At 38.7% G+C, this 18,442-nt stretch overlaps 1 protein-coding gene across 1 annotated transcript in view; it reads right to left on the bottom strand.

The window, feature by feature from the left end:
• Positions 1 to 18,442, bottom strand: part of MYH15 (myosin heavy chain 15) — a 139,282-nt gene that overhangs the window by 56,615 nt on the left and 64,225 nt on the right. The window contains exons 21-27 of the mRNA XM_064495687.1: positions 17,547 to 17,683; positions 13,341 to 13,596; positions 9,506 to 9,748; positions 8,237 to 8,413; positions 6,392 to 6,537; positions 3,317 to 3,407; positions 938 to 1,327 (exon numbers count right to left, since the gene is read on the bottom strand). Of these exons, the coding sequence (XP_064351757.1) occupies positions 938 to 1,327; positions 3,317 to 3,407; positions 6,392 to 6,537; positions 8,237 to 8,413; positions 9,506 to 9,748; positions 13,341 to 13,596; positions 17,547 to 17,683 (1,440 nt within the window). The remainder of the gene's footprint in view (positions 1 to 937; positions 1,328 to 3,316; positions 3,408 to 6,391; positions 6,538 to 8,236; positions 8,414 to 9,505; positions 9,749 to 13,340; positions 13,597 to 17,546; positions 17,684 to 18,442) is intronic.

The following is an 18,442-nucleotide window of genomic DNA, read 5'->3' as shown; positions in this document are numbered from 1 at the left end:
TTTTATGATTTTATGACTTCCTACTAAAATGTACAGAAACAGAAGAGTTCCTGAGGATAAAAGAAAGGCCAAGAGTATGGAGAGAGTAAGGTCTTCCAGGGCTCCATGGGGCTGAGGAAGAAAACTGAAGCCTTCAGGGCATAGAGTGAGAATGTTTTCATTGCTGAGTTGAAGACAGAATCCATACAAAATGCAGAACACAGAAGAGATGGAGGAAGAGAGGACCTAAGTCCTCACTAGATTCATATTTTAAGACAGTTGGAGGTGGGATGGCAGGGGTAATGGAGAGAAAGAGGAGAGAGAAGAGCAGGGTCGTTGTGTTTCTTTCTACTCAATGTGGTCTTTAAAGGAAATTAACGCTAAATATTTTCAGAGCCACTTAGTATTTGAAGAAATTCTACATTTTTATGGCCACCATCAATGAAGGTCAAGCTTTATTGTTGGTTTATCTCTTTCCCAGATGATTACAAATTCTGCTCATGAGGAGAACTTGGCACCAGCTCTTTGCTCTCCTTGACCTCAGCAAGCCTCCTCTCATCTGCTAGAAGGTAGGATGGCCCTTACCTGTGATCTGATGCTAATCATTTGAGATAAGAGCTGGCAGTATAGAGATTAATGGACTCAGTGAAGAAAGAACATGAGATAAACTTTCTTCTAGCACTGGCCCATTAAAGAGATGCTAAAGAACATAAAGGAGAAAAAATTCCCTCCTCCCCGCAAGACTGTGTGTGCCACCATTCCTTCAGACAGACTCCAAGCACCTGAGCCTTTCCTAAGAGATGCTCCCAACTCAAAGTCGTCCTTCATGAGAGAAGCACTACAGCCCCACTAGCAAATAACCTTGAGTCCCCAGCCTGGTTTAGTTTTCTTTTCCTTTCCCTCCTCTGACTGCTTCCATGTTCTAAATCCTCAAGGAGTGCTTGGCAATGTGTATTACCTTAGCTCTGGCTGTCTGCTCAATGTGGGTCAGGAGGTCATTCACTTCGAGCTGCAAGTCACTCTTGTCTTTTTCCAACGTCTGCTTGACCTGTTGGAGATGTTCTACCTGGCTCTCCAGCTCAGCCAGGCTGTCTGCATGTCTCTTTCTCAAAGAAGCAGAAGTTGCCTCAAAGTGCAGTGTGGCCTCTTCCATGTCTCGGCGAAGCTTCTGGAATTTTGCTTCTTGTTTCTTAGTTATCTCCAGCTGAGCCAAACTGGCCCCTCCTGCCTCCTCCAGCCTCTCATTCAAGTCTTCCAGCTCTTGGGTGAGGTCAGCTCTCTCCCTCTCTCCCTTGGCTCGAGTGGTCCTTTCAGCCTCCAGTTCCTCTTTCAAATCCTGTATCTGAATCTGTAGCAATACAGAATTTTGACTTTCACTAAGCACTTGTAGCATATTTTATATTCAAGAGCTTTACTGTACCTTTAAAAAAATTTCTCACAACCAAGAACAACAACAACATTTCTGGTTCCCATTTTCTAGTTAAAGAAGATAGAATACACAGAAATCAAGTGATCTGCTCCAAACCAGTATTAAGACCAGAATCAAAATGTGCAGTTCCTCCCCATCTCCCAGCCTTTGGTGGTAAGCAAGCTCATTTAATTATGAAGGGGAAATTTAATAAAGAGCACTTTCCAAGGGAATAGAAAACATCTTTCATATAACAAGAAAAAAATTTAAAGAGAGTTTATAAAAAACAATATGATAAATTTTATGTATGCTACCTCACTCATCTGGATTTTGTTTACCTGACAATCTAAACTAGGGAAAACTTGGGCAAAAATCCGATCAATAGACTAAGTATCTCCAAGTTCAAGCAGCTAACTCATAAGAAACAGTATCAATTTAATTTTATACACAATTCTGACACACCTGGTTACTTGGTTTCTTAGCCTGAAGGTGATTTCAAGTAGCAGGACATTTGAAGTAACAAATTAAAGTTGGTAGAGGAATGGGACTAAGAAATTGAATAGGAATCTGATATCATTAGAAGCAGAATTAGACCAAACTAAAAAGTAGTGATAAGAGCTCTCAGAGCCAAAAACTCTTTCAGAATAAGGGCAAATAGCTATACAAATCTTTATAGCATCATTGTGGGGCAGCACAGTAAAATAATGTTCATTAACATCACCTTAAATAATTAGGCATAGGTTAGGGCAGGAGAAGAAAAGGATAAAATCTGTTTTAGAATGTCTTTTCCTTCCCATTAAATAAGAGTATGATTGCTTAGGGGAAGCTAATTTCTAGCTCATACCAAATAAGTACGGCTATCAGTTCTGTAGATGAGTTGTGACAGAGACGATGCTGAAAAAGTTATTATGATGTCCATATCCAGGTAATCGTGATCCCCTTCCAACTGGTTATCTTGGGATCCAATACCTTTATTCCAAATAATACTGTCATTGAACAAAACATTTCTGAAACATTTCTTCAAAAATAATCTTTGGAGTATTTTTTTAATGATCAAGTTAAGAAATTTATCTTTTGGACAGATTGAAATTTTTTTTTGCATAAATTCAAGTGTCATTTGAAGACGAATCTGGTGAATATGATAGATAATTGCTTGGAGATTAATATTGTGTCTGAAAGCACATCCATAAACCAGTGAGACTGGTTTTCTTATTTGGTTCAAAATGTCTCAGAAGCTAATTATCAGGGAAAAGTTCTATAATTATTCTGAGTAATAGTTACATTGGTGAGATAAATATTTAGCTCCAAAACAAGCAAAACAAATCTATCTGCATGTATTTGTGAGGAGTTACATGTATCCATGTTTTAAATTACTTTATAACATAGTCATAGAGTATAAAACCTTCACAAGGTCTAAAACTTATAAATAGCCGCCCGTTATCAAATGTTTTGAGGCTACAAGTAGTTACAAAACAGATTTTCAGCATAATTGTCTTCTAATAACAAAGACTAATCATCGTAAAAAATTAAATTGCTACATTGAATGCATACCAGAGGTCAGGCACTGAGCTTACCACTTAAACATCCTGTTGCATTTAATTTTAGCTCAAAGGTTGTCAGGAGGGTCAATGAGTAAAAATATGCATGTCCAGGATTTTAGCACAAACCAAGTTTATGTCTGACATTCAACAAATTAGCTATTTGTTGTCATTATCTTCGTGATAAGGAAATCTAAGCTTAAACAGTAATTTTCTCTGGATGCACATATCTGTAGAATGCCAGTTTATCTTCTCAACCACTGTTCTTTTCTGTCTCTGCCTATTGTTGGCTAGGGGTATGGCTGCCTTGGCAGAGCATCTGTCACTGAGGTGCCAATCATCACCCATGGATTGAACTCCAGGTGCACACAGGTACTTGATCAATGATTACCTGGAGCTCTTTAACCATCCTCTGAAGTTGAGCCGCCAGGCCTTTCTCGTTCTCCACCTTTGAACTCATCTGATTCATTTCTAATTCCTTCCTGTTAGGGAAAGAGGCATTAAATGGAGTTGTTCATAGTAGTAACATTTTGCCTAAATATTCTTTTCATTATAGTAATGTCACATGAATTTATTTTCATTGTAGAAATTCAACTATTACATCTATATCTGAAGTCTTCTTGTCTAACAAACCCCATCTCTCTCCCTTCCCTAGAGGTAACCACCAAAATCAGTTATGTGAAGACTTCCAGACATTTTTCTGAGTACTGACATATGTTTGTGCTTATATAACAGTAGAAATAGTTTCATTTTCTTTACTGTGAAAGGTATAATATTGTATACATTTGTATTTGTAGTTCTACAACATTTTAACCCAATAATACATGGACATTTTTCCATGTTGGCCTACACGTAGATGACTTCACCTAAAAGTCAACTGTGACACACTAGTCTTATGCTTCAGAACTCATGTGGTTTACTTATCCATTTCCCCATTACTAAGCACGTAGGTTTTCCATGAAGTTTTACTTTCACAAATAACACTATTCAGACACATGCATCTTTGGGTACATGTGAGTATCTCTATAGAGTGGATACTGAGCAGGGACTTGCTGCATTGGGTATAGGTATGTGTTTAAATTATAACCTTGCCCTTTGCCCTCCAATAGCAATGTGAAGTTATTTCGCTACATTTACACTTAAAATTACCACATGTCTAAGTTTCTCCTAATCTAACAGATTAGTATGTCATCGTTTTAATATGAATATCCTTGTTTGCTAGTGGTAACAGTTTCCTGTCAACTATGAGGATTTTAAAATGGGCAGTAAAACAAATGAACTGCCCACTTATGTCCTTTGCCCATTTTTCTGTTAGGTTGTTCATCTAATTATTGAATTATAGATTTTCCTTTAACATCTTGGTATTTTTTTTGATATCAGTTGCAAATATTTCTCCCACTTTATAAGTTTCTTCAATTTTATTTATGTTGGCTTTTGCCACATAAATGTTTAAAATGTTGATCTATCAACATCAAATTTATCAAGATATTCCTTTTATGCCTTTGGCTTTTTGTGACTCATTCAACGAGTCTGACCTGCTAATTTCCTAAGACTTATTGTCTTAAGTCTATAGGTGTTCCTAAGACACCTATATTGTCTTTGAATTTTGATTCTGTTGTTGTTTTATTGAAAATGTTTAATATGAGATCTACTCTCTCAACAAATATTTAAGTGTACAATACAATATCATTAACTCTAGGTACAATATTGTATAGCAGATCTCTAGAACTTAATCATCTTGCATGATGGAAGCTTTCTACCCACTAAACAGCAGCTCCATTTTCCTCTCCCCACAACCCCCGGCAAGCACTGTTCTACTCTGTTTCTATGAGTTTGACTGTTCTAGATGCCTCACATAAGTGGAATCAAGCAGTATTTATCCTTCTGTGACTGACATTTCATTTAGCATGATGTTTTCCATATTCGCACGTGTTGTCACATATGCCAGGACTTCCTTTTTAAAGGCTGAATAATATTCCATTATATGTACACTGCATTTTCTTTATCCATTCATCCATCAATCAGCATTTATTGGCTATTGTGAATAATGCTGCATCTTCTAATAATGATTTTATAGCTTTATTTTTACATTTAATTCTGTAATGCAACTAGATTTTATGTATGTATGAATAGTATGAGGAAGAAATTTAACTTTCACCTCAGAAGATGAATAGCTATCAATCTCAGCACTATTTATTAAATATTCTATCCTGTCATCACTATTTTAAAATACCACCTTTTCATGTATTAAGTTTCCATCTATATCTAAGTCCATTTAGAGAAAGGTTTTTACAATAAAGTTATCACTTCCTGAAAACATGAATTTCTAAAATGCTGGGGCCCTCTGACCTGTGGCCTACAAAAATGTGGAGTCTAATTTTCACTCTGTGGAGCTGAAACACAGTCTTCAAAACTGAGTGCTAAAGGAACTCTATTATCATTTTGCCTTTCACCGTTTCATTACATTCATAAGGTTATTTATTTCATCTTTGCCAAACACCTACCAAGTTCAGGAACTTATTGGTAGGCTATTAATCATGTCTGACCACCAGCATGTAAAATGGAGACTCACATACACACCCAGGAAAGCCAGCAGCTCACAGCCTCTCACTCAACTTTCTGCTTCTTTACTGTGGCTTCAACCACCGGTGTGCTCCCAGCTATAACATGGCCAGATGTCACGCTTGGACCTCACTGTTTCCCCGTCTTGTTTGACCTATCCTAAATAACTTGGAAATCCCTAATGGTTAGAACATCTAGCTAAGTGGAGGAAGACAAAGGCACAAGGTAAGAAAATCCATTTCACTGAGTGATGAAGTCAAACTGAGAGGGCCACCTTGCCTGGAGCTCCTTGAGAATCCATGTGAACTAAGGTCCACTAATTTTGATTATGTTATGTTTTACTTAAGATTTAATACTTGCATAGTAAATTATTTGACAAAAAAGTTATATAAATGTTATAAAGTTATATCTGGCAAATGAGTACATTTTAATTTAAAAAAATTATTGAAGTATAGTTGATTCACAATATTGTATTTGTTTGTTTAAATGATCAGAGAGTATATGGGACTTCACCTTAGGATCAATTTTTTTTAATTTGTTACTTATTCATTTTTTTACTTTTTGTGCCATTGGTCTCATCATGAGAAAAAGTGGTCAGCCTTTTTGATTTTTTGACTTGTAATCTGAAACTCCAGTAGTTCACATATCACAAGCCCCACACCTCTCATTCACATCAGCCTTCTCAGTTACTTTCTTGTAGGTTGTTATATAATTATAAAAAGAGAGTAAATGCATAAAGTCTAGCAAAAAGAAAATCAATATGCTAGACTTGTTAGCCTTCTCATCCTCCCCTTCAGGTCCTGAGACATCTGTCCCTGGAGTCAAGAGGATGAATTATGTGAGAGAGCCATTCCTTCCAAGATAAGGTCTCCCAGAATCTCACATCAACAGAAGGGCAGCTTACCTCCTCAGCTTTTCTGCCAGCTGCCGCTGGCCGCTCTCCAGGTGCTCCATGCTCTCCCGGTTCAGCTTTAAGTCGCCCTCCAGTTTGCGATTTTCCCTTTCACAGTTCATTCTCACTTTGCTCTCCTGCTCAAGGGCACCCTCAAGCTGACAAAAGGAGATACTACTTAGCCAAATAAATAGGTAAAGTTTATACTTTACTACAGGTGTTCATTAACCACTTCCCTTCTTGAAAAAAGAAAGAAAAATACAAGAAGAGTCTGTAAATGATGCCTAGTTATGTAGGTATTTTTAAATAAATATTGCACACATCAATAGGATAATAAAAGAACCTCGATAACACAATGGTAGAAGAAAACTTAAGCGATTAAGGAATACAGCTCTAGCCTATGGAAGGAACCAAAAATAAATGGCTGGTGAGCCTATGTTTGATCACTTTCCAGTGATGGGAAGCTCACTTCTTCACATGGCAGCTCATTTCATGGGTGGATAAGTCCATTTATTCGGGAGTGCGTCTTCTTAAGAAGCCAGAACATTCTCTGTAAATTCATCCCACAAGTCTAAGCTCTGCTCCCTGGAACACCACCAGGTGAATCTGTCTCCGCATGATCATTCATGAACATCAGGCAGCTGTCCGGAATCTCCCAACTCAGTATCTCCGACACTTTCAAAGACATCTCATGTGGCATGATTTCCATACCTCCTTCACCACCTTGAGATCCTCTCTCTAGCCCATAACATTATGTCATATTCTGGTACCCCCGCCAAGGTGATCACAACATTCCAGTTATGTCTGGATTAGTATTGCCAACAACAATATCGAGGTTGGTTTAGCAGGAGGCGAGATAACAGTTACTATACAGCTATTTTTTCATGGCTAGGTTTGCCGCAATAGAAGCTCTTTCCTGTAACCTGCAAAAGATGTAAAATTCAAGTGGAGGAGAAGGGAGAATTTCTTTTGGGAAGGTGTATGTAAAAACCTGAAAATAAATGAACTCCGAGAGAGAACAAGTGTGTGAGAATGTGTATATGAGTGTGAGTGTGTGTGTGTGTGTGTGATCACACAAACACCAATAAACCCCCGTACTGAGGCCTTGTGAGATACACATCAGTGGAAATCGGAAGAGTGAGACAACTAATACATAATAGAGGAAACTGATGGAGACACATGAGGAAAAAGAAGCAGATAATCAAAAAAAACCTAACCACCCTTGTCAGCAATTCTGTAAAGGCTAAGCTTTGGGGACTAAGCAAACAGTGACTGCATACACTCCATCAGCTGGGAGAAGGCAGGAGGACCGATGGACCTACCCATGGAGACTGGTCTGAAACATCTTTATTTCAGAGCATGTATGGAGGCAGAACAGGGGCAGAATTTTACAAGCATTTTCCAATAGTGTAGGTAGAACACAGCTGTGACTTACATATTTTTTGACGATAAATAAACCTCAGTACACCCCTGGGGACACAATAGGGCCTTTCAAGTAATTCTTCAATACTAGTGTCAGATTGAGGACCAACATATTTGTGGGGTAAAATACCAGGTTCTGTGGGGACTTGGCAGCCACTTAGAGTGATACCCCTTTATGACTCATCTCCATGTTCTTCTCCCACTGCCCCGGTTGTGTGGAAGTTGCATTTTAAAGCTGACAGATTACACGCTGGGGCCTCTCCTCTACTATAGCGGTTCCGTGTACGTTAAGAAAAAAACCCCTCTATTTCTAAATCATGAGAGAAACTAACAGTGTTAAGTTTTCCTGAAAATGTCAAGGCAGATTAACTAAGTGAAGACTGGTCTGTATATATGCAGACAGACAGCTAACTAGCGAGATGCATCACTACTGACCTCATTCACATGCTGCTCCAAGGTCAGCATGGCTTTGCTCAAGGTGCGGAGTTTCTCCTCCTCTGCGCGCAGGTCATCCAGGGTCCGCTGGTGGGCCTCCTGCCCAGCCTTGGCTGCTCTGTGGAGTTTGCCGATTTCCTCGTTGAGAGACTCCACTTCCTCGGCCAGGTTCTTGACCTGAGGGAAGAAGCCAACACCAGCTCCGTGAGAGCCACCACTGGAAGGTGGGGCATAACGCTCAGGGCCGTCTCCTCTCTCTTCTAGGACCAAAAATCTCATGAGGTATCTACTTTCATAAAGAACCAAATTCAGCCAAATTCCAGATACACTTTTTAAAACTCTAAATTCACTTTTTCTTTTACACACACACACACACACACACACACACACACACACAAATGATGTTATCTGTCCTGGGCAGGGAATAGGGTATTCTGGTTAATCAAATATTATCAACATAGGTGACTGGATGGCCAATTTTCAGTGTTGTATTATTGTATAACAGGGACACCACTGAAGGCAATTTAGCTTTCTTTTGAGTGTTCAGGGCACGTGTTAATCCTGTTGTGCCTCAGTATCCTAAGAAAACAGAAGGCAAAGAAGAGTCCCAGCTGACAAAATAGGCAAAAATGGAAGCCAATTATATCAGGCCTGCGCGCTTTTTTATGAAAGAGAACCGATGGTACAAGAGTTGCTATTTAATCATCTGCTGAAATTACGGTATTATTCTGGAGCCTGGTTTTTTGTTTTTTTTCAGAGGTTTGAAACAGACTCCTCAGCTAACTTCAGTCTCTACACAGATGCACAAGTTAAAATAAACAAACAACTAAAATGAACAAAACATTAAAACATAAAATGACATATTCAAGGTCAAACTCCAAATCAACGACAGAGGTAGGGATTTAGACGCATCCCAAATCACCTTTCAGTAAACTGCCTCCTGCCTGCTCCCCTTCCAAAAAAGGATACTTAGGGGCCCAATGAAACCACTTGGCTCTTTCCATTAGATTTCAGATGCAATGAGACTGGAACAAATGAAAACGTTTCATTTGGGAGATTAAGAGGGATTCCATAAATTCGAGCTGGAAATTTGAATTAGGACAGCGCAGCTCATCAGACCCTTCATTTTCTGCCAGTTCTGACCCCCAGAGCTGTACAGCTGCGGGCCACCGTGCTAGATGACTTAAACAGAGCAGGCCTAGTCCCGAAGCCTGATTGGAAGCGTGCAACTCAGGCACATAGGCGTCCCTGACATTGTAGAGAAAGTACCTTGTGCTCGGTAGCATGCTTCTCCTTCTGTGCCTTGGCCAATAGTGTTTCCAGGTCATCTATTTCTTTCTTCAGCTCGAAACATTCATCTTCGAGTTTCCGCCCCCTGGCAGTCAGCTCGGAATTTATCTTCTCTTTTTCCTCCACCTTCTCAGACAGCGCCTTGACTCTGGCCTCCAGCTGGATCTTGGATTTAATCAGCGACTCGCGCTGCTCTTCAACGTTTGCCAGGGTCTCTCGCTCCTGCCATGATGAGGAGAAAATTGTTGCCAACAGCTGGAAGTAATTTATCAGCCAGGCGAAAATGCTGCTTAACACAGAGCAAAGAGAGAATTGCCTGCCCTCTGCCCAGCACTTTCACCTGCCTTTCCTGCGCAGCTGAAATAATATTCCCAGTCCCCCGATCCCACTGTTGAGAAGTGGAGGAGCTGCTTGTGTTTGGAGGTGCTTTCGATCTTTCAGGCCATTCAGTAGATTAGATTAGCTCTTCTGGAGCACTTAATAGGATCCTGGTGGCCTAAAGGAACTCACATGCCTCCCAAAATCAGTGGTGTGCTGATTAAATCACAGCTACTGGAAGCATCCTGTGGGCATATAGTTTGAGGGTGTAACCTGCTCCAAATATGGTCCTTTAAGAAAGCAGCATTCCCTCAGACAATACCATATTAATACTATTATTATGAGTGCTCTGATGCACTTGTTAATATACAAGCATCTTCTAATAAATAGAGCTGGGCTGAATATTTTTTATTCGTAGGCCGAATTTAGAATTCATGAGGTTACCTGCATGTCACTAACTAGATTTCACTATTATTTCCAACTAAAATCGTTTTCTCAATGGTCTTGCCAGCAGTAAATTCTACAAGTTATACCCACAGAGTATAAAATACTCTTCCCTTTTATCTTTTCAAATGTACTGCCTCCAGCTCTCACTGAGTGACCCACTGTTCCTGTGTTATGGGCTGAGTGAAAAATGAAGAGGCCGATTGCTTTTTGCTATGAAAGCACCTTTTGTAACTTTGAATGCCTCTAATTTGTCTCCATTTAGAGGCTAAATAAAACCTCTCCTTTGTGAGTAAGCTCTTAATTACTGTAGGTCTCGTTGCAACATAACTTCACACATATCTCCATCTTCCATCTCCAGACCTCATCCATCCTCTGCAATACCCCAGCTTGTGCAACCTATTAACTATCTATTTGCTTGGCTTGAGTTGTTTCATCTACTTAAATCAAGAACAGAAAAAAGCAAAAAGCCAGGCTATTGGTTTCTGGCTAACAACTGGCAAGAGAATGACATCTGCCCAACAAATGGGACTACAAGAGGGAAGATGGGGGAAGTATAGAATAGTAAATTTCCAACATCGCTGAAGACCCGAGAGAAGGGCTAAACTAAAAACCAACAAAAATGTCTAGGCAAAAAGGGTCCATGCAAATCAGAGACGCTTCCAATGTTTGGGCAACAATGGGGACATTTGATCTTAGTTCACCCTGGGTTGACAAGCAGAACCGTTGTTTGCTCTCTTCCATTCAGCATGTGTACAGGACCTGTCACCATCACCAAATGAAGAGGACAATCCAATCGACCATCATCGATCCCCTCATTAAACATGACAGCAGGCTTGGGGCCAGCTGAGCGATGCTGTGACAATTCAACAGGAGGAACATCCCTCCCCCAGTGGCAGTTATTCTCTCACGTTCTCACAGTGTTAATTGAAATGGGCTCACTCAGCACTGTTGGTAATTTTGAGGAAGTGAATGATTTTAAAAGAATCTTTGTTTCCTAGGTTCCTATTGTATTGGGCTACGCCCCTTAAAAATAAATAATGATAAAATATTTCACAGCCATGCCACCATTTTAAATCAGTTACAGTTTGAACTGTGAATGGTAAGTATTCCTTGCCATATCAGTAAACAAAGGATGCTGCAGCCATCAGCCACTACAGCTGCCCCTGATGGTGAGCCGGAGAGAACTCAAGACAGCAGGCTGCCCGGCCTCTGCCGCCACCCCCAACGCTGTCCCCTGAGGAGACTCAGGATGAGAAGCACAGGATACCGGCCCTAGCTGGCTAAGGTGCACATCAAAGGAATGATTTCAGCAAGCCCAGACTTTTGCATCTTCCCATAAATAGAAGAGTGCTAGACTCCTTAACTTGAGATGTCTGATTTTCTTTAATTAACAATAATCTTTTGATGTTCCAACTACTTGGTCTTTGTTACAAAAACTCACATATCCTGGCTCCTCACCTACCTCTTGGGAGCTATCCCTTAGCCCTATCTGAGAGGCTGCCTCCTGGGGTTGAGGTCCTCAGAATGTCCGCTGAATAAAACATAACTCTCAACTTTTAGGTTGTGTATTTTTTCAGTCAACAGAACTCATCTCAGCCTTCATAGATTTGCCCTGGAATTGGCTTCCATGTATTTCCTATGCTTCCCCCACTGATCGTTTATCACATCTCCCAGGCTTTTACCCACCACTCCCTCCACAAGTCGGGCACATTTCTATCTCCCCCATCAGCCCAAGTAGCACTGGCCACTCTCTCTGCTAGCAGGAAGAAGGGTGAAAACTGGGAAGCCAGGTCTCTCCTAAGCCAGACAAAATACGACATTACAAACTGCTTCTCACAGTAGGAATCTTAACGTAGGTTTGGAGTGGGGCCATGGAATTTCTATATCTAACTAGCATCCCAGGTAAGGCTGATACACACTAGAACCACTGCTATGTTAAATATGTATCAGAAATACATAAATTCTGGGTCTAAATTCTCATGTAAAATATGGCCTGCTGGAACACTGATGGGTAGCACAGCCCCAAAAGAAAAGAATAACTTGGATCAGTCTAAAATCATTAAATTCTGTTTTCAGTAAGTCCAAAGAGCAGGAAAAAGTTTCATGTATATAACTGTATATGAACCCCCACCCCTTTTTTTAACTTAGCACTGTGCTATGTGAGGTGGAGAATATAATAAAGGTGGATACAGCCTCATACTTGCTTTTGAGATGTTTGGGGATAACAGTAGTCCTGGTAGTAAGAGAAGAGGAATGTAAAAGGGAGTGAGAAACGGCACATGGGCATCAGATTAGAGATGGAGGCTCGGGTGCCAGGGCCGAGGGTCTGGAGTCTATGATGCACACACTACGGGACCTGAAGCTTGCTCCTCAGGGAAGCAACACGGTATTTGTTTAAGGCAATGGTTCTCAGTCCTGAATCACCCAGAACCACCCACACAGATAATATGGACCCACATAGGGTCTGCTTAATCAAAATAGCTGTGAGTAGAGCCTAGGCATCTTTCTTTTTATTTTCTAATGCTTCACAAATGAGTTTGATGCAAAGCCAAGGTTGAAAACAGCTGTTTTAAGAACACAACTGATTGTAATATTGATTTGGACTGGGGAAGGGCAAATAGGGAAATCAAAATCATGAAAGCCAGTTAGGAGCATACGTCAATAAACCTGAAGATCTCAGTAAAGCTTTTCTCAGGACCCACTAAAATCCTGTCTTTTGATTTGCTAATGGGTTATGGGCTACACACAGAATTTAAATTAAGATCCAGAGCTTCCTGGCTCCCATTATAGATTTTGATGTGTTTATATAGTTAAAACCCATCTAATAGTTTGTCCCTTTTTCACAGATATCTTGCCAATGAAATCACTTCACTATAAAACAGGGTGTCTCTTTAAATGTTTTCATTGTCCGTGTTGGATGAAAGGCTAGAGTATTTGAAAAAGCACTGAAAAGCATGTGCCTCTATTTTTTTTCACATCAACACCGCCTGCAAAACAAGGGAATCTAATTAGAAAGTTGATTTGAAGAACAAATGATGTGGCCACTCACAGCCTGCAGCTGAAGAAGCAGGTCATTCTTTTCCTGGATGAGGGAGACTTGCTCTGCTTTCAGTTCCTCCCTCTGTGATTCCGATTCCTCCAAGGCTTTTTGCAGCTGCACACACTCTTCCTTCAGTCCAGCTCCCTCCTTTCCCATCCCAGCAGATCTAACAAGAGGCTTGATCTTGAAGAAGAGCCTCATCCAAGGCCAGCTCTTCACAGCCATGAAAGCTCTTATGTTCCACTGGATCAAAAGAAGTGCATCCCTAAATCAAGAGAAAAAAAACAAAGAAAAGCAAGATAAACCAGATTATAAGAGAGTTATCTTCCAAATTAAGATCCTTAATAAGCACATCTTTTTAGGAGTCATTATCAGTTCTCATTAGTCTTCAAAGCACTTCTACATCCAAGCTCTCATTTGATTCTGGCAGACACCCTTGGAGGAAATTTTGGGGCTAGCAATGTTATGGACTAGGTGTCCTGAAAATCCCCCACCATGAATATCCTTTAAATGAAAGCTGAGCCTTAAAGAGGGTAAGAAGTATAGAGGGAGCCAAAACAAACAAACAAACAAACAAACAAACAAACAAACAAAAACAGAGCAAAAAGTGAATGCTTGTACAGCCTGGCCATCCTTACGGAAGGAGGAAGCCAGTCTTCGTATTGCAGGGTTTGTATTTTTATATACTTGTGGGTAAAGAGTCAGGCTTAGGTTTTGAAAGAATTTCCCCCTTAATGAAAAGGAAGATTTAAAAATTCACCCACTGGCACAGAGAGAAATTAAAGAGAAATAACATCTGATTTGCTCTGGGCTCAGGAATACTAGGATTCCAATGCTAGGACTTTTTTTTTTTTTAACTATCAACCAATACTACTGGAGTGTTTGAGGTTTAAATTATAGTTCCTGATTAGAAAAGAAATATGTAAGGAATTAGCATAATCATTTTTACACTGGTAATAAATACCCTCTGGGCCCTTGGGGGAAAAATGCAAAAGTGTACTGAAGTACTCAAGTACCAGAGATTCTCCTAAAGTCCCCTTGAAGATGAGCAAACAATTCAAAATTACAAAACACATATAGAGAAAAAAAAATCAACCATCAATGAGGGTATCTACAGTAAAAATTTTAATTAAACCCCCAAGAATTTCACATAATTGAACAGTTTGGTGGAGACCATAAAATGATTGTTTAAAATTATTAAAGGCATAAAGGAAAGAATGGAAAATAAGAAAGAAATGAACAACTATGATAAAAGGTCAAACAGATTTGAAAGAGGACCAAATAAAATGTCTAATATTGAAAAGTACATTCATTGAAATCAAATACTCAGTGGAAGAATTAAGCAGCTGATTAGACACACTGAAAAAAAAATGGATTAAGAAAAATAAACCCAAAACAAGTAGATAGAAGGAAAAAATAAAGCTGAGATCAGAAACTAATGAACTAGAAAACAGAAAAATAAAGAAGCATTTTAAAGGTGGGTTATTAAATAGTCTAACAAAATAAACAAACATCTGACATGAATCATCGTGCCAAAGGAGAGAAGGCACAAATACACTAGGAATAATTCTCTAAGAACATAATAACCTAGGGTTATGCTCTAGAAATATAATTATAGATATATTAGAGATTAAAAATCATAATCTAGCAAATTTGAAGATTTAAAAGAAATGTAAAATTTCTTTTTCTTAAACTCATTTAAGCTAATTCAAGAAGAAAACAAACTCAATAGGCCTGTAACTATTAAAAAATTAAATGAATGTAGTAAAATCTATCACAAAAGAAACACCAGATCTAGATGGTTTTATAAGCAAATTTTACCAACAACTCAAAATAAATAATCAAACAGATAATCCAAATAAATTGTTTCATGCTTTGGAAAGAGGAAATATTGCCCCACTCTTTTATGAGATGAAGGTAACCCTGATTCAAAGTCAGATAACAGTAGGAGATAAAATTATAGGCCAAATTTACTCATGAACATTGATGCAAAAATACTACAGTGCTGTAACCAAACCCACAATGTATGAAAAAGATAATATTTCATAAACAAAGTGGGCTTAACATTTTTTTAAAAATCTATTAATTTAATTCAACACATTTATAAGTTAATGGAAAAAAATCATATAATTACTTCAATAGATGCAGAAAACGAATTTAACCATTTCCTGGTAAACATGCTTAGCAAAATAAAATGGAATGCATGTCCTCCACACAATATATCATGTTTACCAAAAAAATCTACAGAAGCCATCATATTAAAAGAAAAAGAGTATCTTTCCCCAAAGACAGAAATATGATGAAGTTTGGCAGAAGTTTTTGAAGTCTGAAACATGACAAGTTGGTGAGAATATGGAGCCATGGGATCTTTATATACTCCTGGTAAAGAATAAAATTGGAGAGCATTTTGGCAATAGCTCACAAAAGTGAAGTTGTATATCCTAAAACCTAGTAATTCAAACCCTGGAGAAGTGCCACTCAATGTGTGGGCCTTGGCCAGCTGCTACCCAAAGACTATCAGAGCATGGATCAGCATCTTGAGTAACAGTGCCTTCAAGAAACTCTTGCATTACGTGCAGGGGAAGACATTTACAAAAATGTCATTGCAGAAATGTTTGTAATAGCAAAAACTTATAAGAAAGCTTACTTGGACTGGAAAATGTATAAATAAATTGTAGTATATTCATACAATGGAATGCTATACAACAGTGAAGATCAAACATCTAGCCTTAGATTTATCAATATTAATAAATTTCAAAACTAGTACTGGATATAAAGAACAAACTTCAGGATGGATCCTTTCATAGAGGATAACTATATGAAGACTAAAAACATGCAAAATCATGAAACCTTTTAAGGATATTTGCATAACTCCACAGAACTTGAATCAAGGGAGAAATATGCAAGGGGCTTCAACTGTGTCTATTAATTTATTTTTAAATGCTGTAACTACAGAAAAAAATGCTAAACATTCATATGTTTTATATATGGAACATGAATAAAACATAGAATATTAAACACAAATTCAGGATCTGGGGAGCTAGGCACAGGAAACAGATCAAGGGAGAAATACACAAAGAGCTTCAACATCGCTTATTAGTTAATTAATTAATGTTTAAGTTGTGAGCAATTACAGACAAGATGTTAGGAATTGATATACTTTGCTGATGGCTCCATGAATATGCCTTAAAATTGTTTCTGCAATTTTTGCATTTGAAATATTTCATAATAATTCTTTTAAAGTCTTTCTATGATTTAGAAAGAATGGATAGTAAAGACCTCATTTTAGAGATGAAGGAAGTAAACAATGGGAAAATTAAGAGTCTTAACTAAGTTTACATAATTGGTCATTGAAACCAGGACTCCTTATACCCAAACTGTCATAAACTCCCAAGCGACATGGAGGACTACATGGGAGTCACAGAAGACTCCTAGGAGTCTCTCTAGAAGACTCTTAGAAGACTCTTTAATATCTTTGACATCACCATGCAATGATTTTATTCTTTGAGGAAACAGAAAGAATTAACAGACTGTCAGTTAGGCAAATTATATACCAAGACCTGTGGAAATCACTCCAGAAGGTAAACTATATTATGGTAAAAAGTAAACACAACAATCTCAGAATCCCTTGTCCGTTTGGAGTCCCTTTGGAGATTTTGCTAGCCTGCTTTCTATGCTTCTATTAAAGAATAAACAAAATCCACACCTCAGTGTCCAGAGGTGGTGATAAATATCCCTAGTGCACCTGCCTGAAATGAAGTAAAAGAGTTATGGTTACATTTCACCACGAGCCCAGTTTCTGGCCTAGGGGAGGCTGTGTGTTCAGAACACACACCCGCTTTGCAACAAACTTCCCCACGGGGCTGGCTGTGGGATGCATGCAAACCCTTCAGGTCTGCTTCTGTTTTGAATTATGAGTCATGCCACTCTCAGAGATCCAGATATCACCAACTATAAAAAAATCCCTCCAAAGGGAAGGCAGGAAGCAATGCAAGAAATATCTGAATTATGCTCATACTTGGTTAGACAGGGTAATAAAAGCCCTCTGTGTTCTATTTGGTGTTCCATAATTTTAAAATTTCAAGTTAAGTCCCAGACTAAGCAGATGTGGCACAGCTCTTTACCCTGACCTCTTATAAGGCAACGAGAAAAGGTCACATTGACTGAGACATACTATTACTCTAGCAGTGGGGGTGTAGGGTGGGGATATCATACCTCTCTTTCAGAGTCCTCTGGAATTTGATTTGCATCAGTTTTCCCCGTATTCTGGCTTGGAACAATGTGAAGACTTTAGATAGTTTCTTATCTCTCATTGCTTCCAGTTGGTCCAGAAAGCCAGCTTTTAAAAACACCTAAAAGAAATAAGTCAGATGTTAGTTCCACTCATCAATGGGCATTCAGTAAATGTCTGTTGAATGACCCTATGAGCAACTGATATCAGTTTATCAGTTCTATTTCTAATTAAGTTTTACTTAATGTATAAAATATAAATTCTAGAAAGTTTGGTTTTATAAATCCAAACTTTGCAAAAACAAAAACAAAACAAAACCCCACAACTTTAATTATACTGCGGTTATATTCTTTCTTTAAGAACTTAGACTGTCCTTATTTATAGCCTAGGTTGTACTGGGAACTTGGTTTAAGACAGGCCTAGGCAGGGGTCTGCAAACATTTTCTGTAAAGGGCCAGATAGTAAATATTTCTAGGCTTTGCAGACCACACACAGTCTCTGTGGTGCCTTCACCTTTGCCTCCACCTTCCTTCCCTACCCTCTTCCTCCTCCTCTTCTTTTATTTATTCTATTTCTTCTTCTTTCTCTTTAAAAATGACCTTTGAAAAGTGTCAAATCATTTTTAGCTATTGGACCATATGAAAAAATAAGCCATGGATATGACCCTTTGGGGCATAGTTTGCCGGCCTTTGCCCTAGAGAAAAGTTACTTTCTTCTTAGATTAAAAAAAAAAAAAATCCACATAAATATTTTTTTAAAAATCATTAGTAGTGACCAGGATGAGGTGAGTGAGGTACCTAAGGCATAAATTTTAAGGAAGCACTCACATTCAGGGTTGTACAATACAACCATAAGAATGAGTACCTCCTTAAATTTTGTA

The sequence above is a fragment of the Camelus dromedarius genome, chromosome 2 (genome assembly GCF_036321535.1).
Source record: "Camelus dromedarius isolate mCamDro1 chromosome 2, mCamDro1.pat, whole genome shotgun sequence".
Lineage (NCBI taxonomy): Eukaryota > Metazoa > Chordata > Mammalia > Artiodactyla > Camelidae > Camelus > Camelus dromedarius.
Note: the sequence above shows the minus strand (reverse complement) of the source record. Positions and strands in the feature narration are given on the sequence as shown.